This window comes from Penaeus monodon, chromosome 40 (genome assembly GCF_015228065.2).
Source record: "Penaeus monodon isolate SGIC_2016 chromosome 40, NSTDA_Pmon_1, whole genome shotgun sequence".
NCBI lineage: Eukaryota > Metazoa > Arthropoda > Malacostraca > Decapoda > Penaeidae > Penaeus > Penaeus monodon.
The window spans coordinates 18,501,721-18,511,720 of NC_051425.1; the positions used below are offsets into that span (position 1 = coordinate 18,501,721).

Sequence of the window (10,000 nt, forward strand, 5' to 3'; positions counted from 1 at the left end):
AAGAAGGCTTGCACAGCTGCCAACAAAGACAAAGATTTTGAAGACTTCCGCTGCAAATCCACACTTTTACTGTTGCTGTGCTGCCCGAGTGTGAAGAACCAGCTGGTAGTGAGATCTTCTAAAGATTTGCAGCTTGTCATCTCTTCTGTCCCGACCTTAAAGGAATCACATTTTCTCTCTATTGTAAAGAATCAGAGGTGTTACAGATGTCTCATATACATTCTCAGCTTCCTGCCAACTTCATATCTTCCGACACTCATAGAGGAATATTTTGCATCTACGGATGGAGTAAAACCAGTTACTCTCGCAATGTCATTAGAGCTTTTCATGTCTTACCTACTCAGTTGGCAATCAAATTCATACTTGGAAAATTGTGAAAGCGATATTCTAGAATGCTTGAATTTGTTTGTGAAGTTTCTGGCTTCCAAGAATGTATCGAGTGACTCAAAAGTGCAGATAAAATCAAGTGCCTATTTCTTCATGTATCTCACAAAATATCTCTTGTTGATGCTAAATGTGTACATAGGCAAAGAACTGGAATATCCAGAAATCCCAGAATCATTAATCTGTTGGAGAGATATGTGGAAAAGAGAGGAGAAGGAGAACAAATCCCCAATGAGGAATAATCTCTTTACAAAAGATCTTGTGATTACATTCCTTAAGCTTTGTCAGCAGAAAAATGAAGCAATTAACATTGGAATGTGGATGGATTGGAGTGAAATTAACCTACCAGTAAGTGTCATTCCTCACAAGGGCTCTACTGTCCATTCAAACAAGACTGCAGAAAAGAGCATTCAGTCCGTTATATGTAACATAGCCTTCGATATCATACAGATCTTTGACTTGCACCCAAATTTGCATAAATCCTGCCAGACCAGTGAGTGTCAAGACTTCCTCCAGTTCATGAAACAAGTAGCCTGTGACCCCGACTACGACCCAGATTATGACCTGGGTTTAGAGCAGCTCTTACAGGAGATTGAGCTAAGAGATGAAAGGGAGCAAAAATTACTTGAGATCCTCCTGGACAAAGAGGAGATCTATTCCTCCCAGAAATGCATCGACTCGGTGAAAAATCACCCCGGGAAAGTATCCTGCAAGACCCGTAGAGATGTGCTGGTGAAATTCATTGATTATGTGAAGTCTGGAAATGCCGTTATTGCAGAGTGGCAGGAGGTAATGTGTTAAAGACATGCACTGTTATTGTTCTTTAGTTCTTTCATTGAAAGTAAAGATGACTGCCATTTAATTAAAGTATAGATATGTAGAATGTATTCTTGCTTTACAAAGAAAACTTTTATTTATATTTATATACATCACAAACCATTTTCCACTTAATTTGCAGATTTCCTTATTATACTCTTCCATCATCACCTCAGTCAAAAGTATAGCAACGGATTCCTTCAGGTTTTCTTGAATGGCAAAGCACTTTCACTCAAAAAAAAAAATGAGACAGTTTCAGACTATAGCATAAATGGTCCAAATTTTCCTACTTGAAACTATCAAACAGTTATTATATTTTCACAGCACTATTGGGATCATATATAGTGAGGGAGATTTGCACCTTGGGCAGTAGGCCTTTGTAGGGATTCAGAATAATTCTAATATAATTGATGCAGTGGTGCATTGGATTCATTGGTGCACAGTTACATAAGTTTCTGAATGAACTTATACTTGTAAATACATTGCATGGCTTTATTGTAGTTTTACCTTTATGTTTACAGTTCATCTTAAAGTTGGCTGAAGATATTCCATCTGAGGATCTGTTGCCAATAATAGTGGAAAAGTTAGATTCCGGCCAAAACGAAATCCTTAAAACCTCAAATTTTAATCTTCAAGCAACAGCTGTTTTCAATCAGCTTGTGGGAGAGAACGCACCAGAGGTAAGAGTGATTCACTTGTCTTTAAAATGATAAAAAGTGTTTATTTTCTTCTGTGGCTTTTCATCATTATTGACATATTAGAAGGATGTTGACTTTATATCAAAACTGTAATGGATGTAAATAGCTTTGTAGAAAAGTTCCTTGTTTGTATGACAGGTTTTTCTTGGATTCTTTCTTTTATTTTTTCTACTTTATGATATTTATGATTGATCTGAAAGACATTTAGATAACCATTCATCATTTTAGGAGCAGGAAAAACATGCTTAAGCATAATTTATTCTTTCAGGCAAAAGAGAAGCATGTAGCTAGTCCTAATCCATCACAGGAACAGGATAGCCATGATTTACTAAACGTAGTCTCACATTTAAAGCAGGAGAGAAACATACTTATATAATACCCAGTCCATCATTTCAGATGCAAGAGAAGTATGTTTACCTAATGCCTAATCCAGGATTTCAGATGTAAGAGAAAAACCTAATCCATCATTTCAGATGCAATAGAAACACACTTATCTGAGACCTAATCCCTGATTTCAGATGCAAGAGAAACACATATGGTTGTGTCTCCAGTCTGGTAAGGAAGTGATCCAACAAGCTGTCACTTTGCCCATTAGTTTCCCTGGATTAGTTCCCGTCATGGTACGAGCCTTGTCAGCCATCTCTGAAGTTTGCCAGGCAACTTCACCATCTGGTAAGGAAGAGATTACTTTGTTTTATTACTTCATAGATTTTAAAGTGTACTCAGCCCAATGGTAAATACTAGTTATTGATAGTATTATCAGTAATGTAGTAGTAAATGAGTTTTTATGGGCACATTAAAAGAAAATGTTTTTGTTTCATATTAAATTATAATAATAAACACCTATGAAATTGTATGTGAGAATATGGACATTTTCTGTTTATTATCTTTTCTGTGCCCTTAAAGAATGGAAAAGTTTGAAGCTTCTTATGTGCACAGATAGGAAATGTTTGAAAAAAAAGGCTCTTGTTTCCTAAGGAAATGTAAGAATTAACTTGAAAATCTTTCTCCCAGTGCACCACAAAGACATTATTATGAGAGCACTATATAATGTGTAACCACAGGATAGAAAGAACAGCAAGAAATTTTAAGTGGAGAAATGTATCAGTAAAATAGTTTTTGATATTTGTCTGTCTGGGTAATGTTAACACCAGCTTACTGAACTTGCTGTAGATCTTCCTTTAGGGGTTATAGTACCTTTTTTCTACTGCTTACAAAATCAGAATGCCAATAGGACTTCTGAAACTTTATTTAAAATCCCTTATGGATGTTATTTGTATCTTGTCATTGTAGTTTGATTTTAAAGTTCTACCATGTCTGCATCTTTTTGTTTTTCTTCATTATTAGATTTATATATATATATATATATATATATATATAATATATATATATATATATATATATATATATATATATATATATATATATATATATATATATATAATTCAATGTAGCTTAATTGTAGAGCTAATTCAGTAGAAATGACCTTAAAAAGTTATCAACCCTCTATTATCAGATGTACTTTTGCCATGAAAGGACTTCCATATGCTAAACAATGAAGCGAGATATGCATTTCACACACACATTTCAGGTATATCTGTGCTTGCAAGTGCTCTACAACAAATACAGACTGCAGGACTTTCTGGAAGGGAGAAGCAAGATTTTGCTGACCTTGTGAAAGGCTTGATGAACACAGCAACTTTGCCAGTGGTGGAATCTCTCCATATTCTTATTGAACCATATTTAGGGGTGCAGAGTGAAGAAAATTTGGAAGGTGTTGCATTACCATTAGAATTACTCAAGGTAAATAAAAGAATAATTGTCATTGTTGGTTTTGTAAGATCTGTCTTCTAGTTTGAAATATTTATGCTCAGAGTAGAGATAGCTATCTGTAAATGCATGAGTTTGCTAGTGATTTTGAGTTTAGAGCTGCAATAACTAAGATAAGCTATGAAGAATTAAATCATGCATTTATTTGATTGACAACTATAACTGGATATAAATATTGCTGATAATTTTCAACATTGCAGAACATCATTGACAATCATCCATCAACCATAATTCAGCCTGGGATCAAATTGGACAGTTTGATAATAAGTCTAATGTGTGTACTGAGCAATACAGCCCAACTTCTGGGTCCGCAGGCCAGCACTGCCCTTGCATTACGGCTAGATGCAGAGCACATTATCAGCACCATAGCCAAAGCTTTGATAAAAGATATGCCTCTCTTTGAGAAAGGTGAGAGAAACGCTGTAGCCTGTCATTGTTATGATGTAGGTGAAGGATCCCTAAGCATTTGGTTAGCGTTGTGTTCAGATTTTATGAAAAATAGAGTACAATGCCATAGGTAATATTTGTAGTTATAGAAAGAAGTATATGTATTTATACCTTTTTATTTATCCTAAATATTTATAAATACAAAAGTGAAATGTTTGCAGCAGATATATGTTATTAAATCTAGAAAGTTTAATATAGCAGCTGAATTGTATGCAGGCTGCAGGCTGTGGCATCACAAGAACACTGTCATTTCTTATGACAAATGATAATTTTTTCAGATATTTCAATCATCAAACAAGTCACAAGAAACATGCAGCTCCACCCTCGCAGTTTCCTACCCTTAGTAAATCTGCTAGAGTGTGAACAATGCCAGGAATCCATTGTCGATAGAGTTCTTTACAAACTCTATCACATGGAGCTGGAAAGTGCAAAGGAAAACCTTCATCATGTTGACGGTAGTGATTTCGATCTGGATGTGTCTCAGCCACAGTGGATCTTAGTGTTAGTCCAGGTGAATGGAAATTTTGTTGTAATATTGTTGTATATAATGCCTAAATGAGGAAGAAAAAGTGAGAAAATCTTTGGCAAAACAGTAAGTAGTATGTTAAGCCCTTATCTATGCATGTATATATAGATAGATAGATAGATAGATAATAATATATTTATATATATATAGATATTTATATATTTATATGTTTATATATATATATATATATATATATATATATATATATATAGAGAGAGAGAGAGAGAGAGAGAGAGAGAGAGATATAGATAGATAGATAGATGAGATGAGTAGATAGATAGATAGTATAGTATAGTATAGATAGATAATAATAATATTTATATGTTATATATATTTATATTATTATATATATATATATATATATATATATATATATATATATATATATATATATGTACGTATATATAAATATGTAAGTATGTGTATATGTATATAAGTGTGTGTGTGTGTGTGTGTGTTGTGTGTGTGTGTGTGTGTGTGTGTGGTGTGTGTGTGGTGTGTGTGTGTTTGTGTGCGTGTGTGTGTGTGTGTGTGTGTGTCTATGTGTCTATGTTGTGTATATATATATATATATATATAATATATATATATATATATATATATATATATATATATATATTTATATTATTATATATATATAATATTATATTATATATATATATATATATATATATATATATATATATATATATATATATAATATATATATATATATATATTATATATATATATATATATATATATATATTATATATAATTATATATAATATATTATATATATATATATATATATATATATATATATATATATATATATATATATATATATAATTTATATGTGCATATACATATATACACACATATGTATTTATATGTACAGTTAAAGCTCCCCTCAGGCAACATGCAGCTTAGCCAAGGGGCAAATCTTGCTTGCACTTTCCTGAAGATATACTATCAAAGTTTATGTTTCACTTTATGAAATGAAACAGATGCCAAAGAAAATAAGGGAAATCAAGACACTGATAGATGGATAGGTGTATATTACTTGTTTACTGAATTTTAGAAAATATATGGATTGACATAAATGTTATTTTTTCAGCTTTTGCCTCATGGTAGTGAAAATGAGTGGGTTTCTGCAATGTTCTTGACCCACCAATTTCTACAGTCAGGACAGAAAGTAAGTGCGATTTGTTTGTACCTTGTTGATATTGGTTGTATGAATGAGAATAACTTGGATTTTCTTGAACACATGAATTAATTTTGGTTGATGCACATGCAAAAGTAATTTATATGATGTAGATAAATATTTTACATTTTATTATAGAATTTTTATTCTTTCTTTCTTTCTTCTTTTTTAATAAATGAGTTGTTCCTTCAGTAATAAAATACAGAGTATCTAAACCTCTGTACTCATGCTTAACCCATTATAGTGCTATGTCCATTGTGATTTTAGTTTATAAATTGTGTTTGCACATAGATGGGTGCACAAGTGCTTACAGAGATTTAATAACTTGCACTACCTCCCTTTATTTGTTTTTGTTAATGATACTTTTTATTTTTTTATTGTTTTTGATAATTTAATAACCTTATAACCATCTTAATGCCAGTTATAATAATGAGATTTGCAACAGTATTAGCTTTAGAAAAGAAATTATTTAGGGAAATAAGTTGAGGTCACACAAGGCCTACTTGTGGAGTCCTTGGTGTGTAACAAAATTCATTAAAAAATACAATGGACAGTACATGTACCCACAGCCATAGGTTTAACTTTGATTTACTATGTTTTCACTATAGTTTTCCCTGACTTTCCTTAACTCATTATACCCAGAGAACCTAATCCACTTGAGTTGGCCGATGGGATGGTTAGTTACACTCATACAGCCATTTGAGAGATAGGGCGTGCTAGGATAGATATTTATCTATTTATTTGTTTGTTTTATATGCATCCCCAAATCCAGTGGCTTTATTTACCAACTTTGAAAGCCATATCTGTACGTAAGATGCAGACAACCTTGACAGCTGGGTCAGGCTAGAAACTTAGGCCGTCAGCTATGCCTTGACATCCAGGTGCTAGTACTTAGCTGTCTCTCCCATAGGAAAAGAGGGAGAAATCAATGAAATTAATAATGCTACTGTAAAGGAATATTGCATCTTACATGTACCAACATAGATTGATAGGAAGGTAATGCCTTGTTCATAAGAATTTTCAGAATATTGAAGAAACATATGAATTGTATTTTAAAATGTGATATTTGATATTGAAATTATTACTTCAAACACGCTTTGATTGCCTTTTCAACGGTATGATAAAACTTTTTTTTACTATTGTTATTATTGAGTTGGAATTTGCAAAACAAACAAAAGCATTATTTCAAGAGAAGAGAGAAACAAACCTTTTTAATGTTTATTATCAATTCCCTTTATCTTTTCTATTTTATTCCTCTGATATCTGTTTATTGTAAGAACTCCATTCATTTGTTTTTACCATGTCATTTGTGGCATAAAGCTACAATAACCAATTTTCAGAAAATACCAAGGGGAGATTTAGAAGTATAAAGTGTATCCATCCAGAAAGATCACATACTAATTTTTTTTTTTCCTCTTCTAGGCCTATCCAACTCTCCGTGTAATGCGCCAGTTGTTGCATCTGATGTGTATCCAGGGTGTTGGGAGTAGTTTGAACCAAGAAAATGAGGTAGATTACGATGTTTCTTCCCAGCCTTCAATAGCCATCCAACATTGTTTCAAAAGTTTTTCAGTATCTGCCATGGTAAGTTTTTTCTTTTTGTGTGTGTGTGTGTGTGTGTGTGTGTGTGTGTGTGTGTGTGTGTGTGTGTGTGTGTGTGTGTGTGTGTGTGTGTGTGTGTGTGTGTGTGTGTGTGTGTGTGTGTGTGTTGTGTGTGTGTGTGTGTGTTTGTGTGTGTTGTGTGTGTGTTTGTGTGTGTTTGTGTGTGTGTTTGATGTGTGTGTGTGTGTGTGTGTGTGTGTGTGTGTGTGTGTGTGTACATACAACTGTATGTGCACATGTGTATGGTACACATGCAAGTTTGTTAGAGGGAGAGAGAGAGAGAGAGAGAGATGATGTGTGTAGGGATGTGTAGATGAGGATGTGAGGTGTGTGTGGGTGTGGTACTACAACGTATGGCACTGGATGGTACACATGCAGTGTTAGGGAGAGAGAGAGAGAGAGAGAGAGAGAGAGAGAGAATGAGAATAATATGACACAGATTGGAAGACCCTAAAAAGCCATAGTAATCCGTGACCTTTATTTCAGGTATACATACAGGAGCTCCTAAGGATCCAACCTTACAACAAGAGGTTCAATCACCTCTGCAACATCTTCAAATGGTGGAGCCAAGGCATTCCTTCGTTCCAGTGCCACCCAGAACTTCCTGCTCTCTTCCTTGCTAAACTTTGCAACACCATAGAGGAAATGGTCACATTAGGGAAGCTCAAGCTTGAAGCGGATGAAGTCGGAAATGATGATCTACAAAACGGATGCATGCGGGAGAGCTTTAATGGCAGCGAAGAGAAAAGTATTCCAACGGAAAAAGCTCAGCCTCGTTCACATCCGTCAACCGATGTTATGCAAAGTGACGTAAATGTCTCCTCTGAGGAAAATGGTATGGTAGACAAAGAAAATCTGCAAAAAGAGGAACTTGCCAGAAATCCAGTCAGCAAAAATAAAAATAGTATAAGTAGGGCCAGTTTTTATGTTGAAATTGATCACCTAATATTTTACTTAGTAGCATATGTTCCTACCAGTAATGTAGCAGCAACAGTTGGAAGCAAACTGAAAAATTTGGATGAACTTTAGTTGTCAGACAAATGTGTAGCATACAGGAATTTCTGTTGTTGTCTGTCTGTGACTATGTTTTCTTCATTTTTTATTTCCACATTTTCTGTTATTCAGTTTTCATTATTCATTTCATCTGTGCTGTCTGGTGCAGTCTTAATGTTAATCTTGACAACCAGGCTCCTATCTCATACTGATGAGATAGGAAGGATGCTGATGGTATCCCCAGCTATTCCATGCACACAGGATAATTATAGAACTACAGTTCAATTAAAGTGACATGAGCCTTGTCCCCAGATCCTGAATTATCATTATTATTACTGTTAATGATCTTTAGGCAGCTTGTTTGATAAGGAGTCCAAGCTACATGATCTGAACAAAACATCAACTGAAAAAAGTACAGTTTAACTCAAAGTCTCCAGGAAAATGTTGTGTTCACTGCAGTATTCTTTATGAAATATCTCTGTGCATAGATAGCTCTGCAAGTGCTTAGCCACAAAGGAGTCAATTAGTAGATCTTGTGACCTCATCTGATTTCACCTTGCCTTGAATTTTGGGGAAATATGCTATCAATATAGATGCTGTTATTTTTATGATAGGCATTATAGTTATTATAGTGTTATTGACATTACCAACAGCAGTATTAGATACGACAGAATATTTTCTAAAATCAAGGAAAAGGGTGAGATAGGTAGTACTTATATTTGGTTCATTGGTTACTTAGTACCTGTGGAGCCATCTATGTGTAAAAACAATTGGTAAATTAAACTCACTGTGGCGTGGCATGTATGTACATGCCATCCCCGGTGGCTTTGGGTTAAGATGTATAAGAAATTGTTTTCAACATTATCATGAAGTAGCTTGGAAAATTGGTAATATACTCAAAGTTAAGTTAGCCGTACGCTCATAGCGTTATTATTCAGTGATCTGTCTGTGGCTGTGTATGAGAATTTTTGAATTGGTTACAGAAGAGTGCTGGTCTTCCACTCTCTTAGGAAGTATAAAATTTCTACAGCTACTTTATTTTTATAAAATAGAGTGAATCATTGTGTGGGATTTTTCCTGGCATCTGAAGGAGTAGCTTCCCATGGAAATGAAAAGCCAAAAGGAAAAAAAAGATGGAAAAACATTTCTGTACAAGAACAAAAATGTGTTTCCATACTTCTTCATAAAGGTATATTTATTTTTATGATTTCTGAAAGATTGATCTCATTTCCAGTTCATCCATTTACCAAATTTATAATTTGATTTAATAATGAGTTGCTGTTATAGTTGAAATATCATGAAATGTTGAAAAGATTTACAGCCGAAGCTAAAACATTTGAGAAAAAAGCTGCGAAATCAGAAACGTACAAATCCTAGGAAAATATAAGTATTTAAGTATACAGAATTGCAGTAAGTTCTACAGGAGAATCATTGTTTATTAGGAATATTTGATTTAAAGAATTAGTTTAATTTAATTACATTAATGAATACAAATTTACCTTCTTTTGCATTGACTTA

The 10,000-nt window shown here is 33.7% G+C and overlaps 1 protein-coding gene across 1 annotated transcript in view; it reads left to right on the forward strand.

The window, feature by feature from the left end:
- Positions 1–9,616, forward strand: part of LOC119598159 — a 13,638-nt gene extending 4,022 nt beyond the window's left edge. Inside the window, exons 2-10 of the mRNA XM_037947796.1 lie at positions 1–1,173; positions 1,722–1,880; positions 2,417–2,570; positions 3,490–3,701; positions 3,929–4,136; positions 4,454–4,686; positions 5,801–5,878; positions 7,310–7,471; positions 7,976–9,616. The exon at positions 1–1,173 is cut by the window's left edge and continues 62 nt beyond it. Coding sequence (XP_037803724.1) covers positions 1–1,173; positions 1,722–1,880; positions 2,417–2,570; positions 3,490–3,701; positions 3,929–4,136; positions 4,454–4,686; positions 5,801–5,878; positions 7,310–7,471; positions 7,976–8,518 — 2,922 coding nt within the window. The 3' untranslated portion in view covers positions 8,519–9,616. The remainder of the gene's footprint in view (positions 1,174–1,721; positions 1,881–2,416; positions 2,571–3,489; positions 3,702–3,928; positions 4,137–4,453; positions 4,687–5,800; positions 5,879–7,309; positions 7,472–7,975) is intronic.
- Positions 9,617–10,000: the final 384 nt, after the last annotated feature.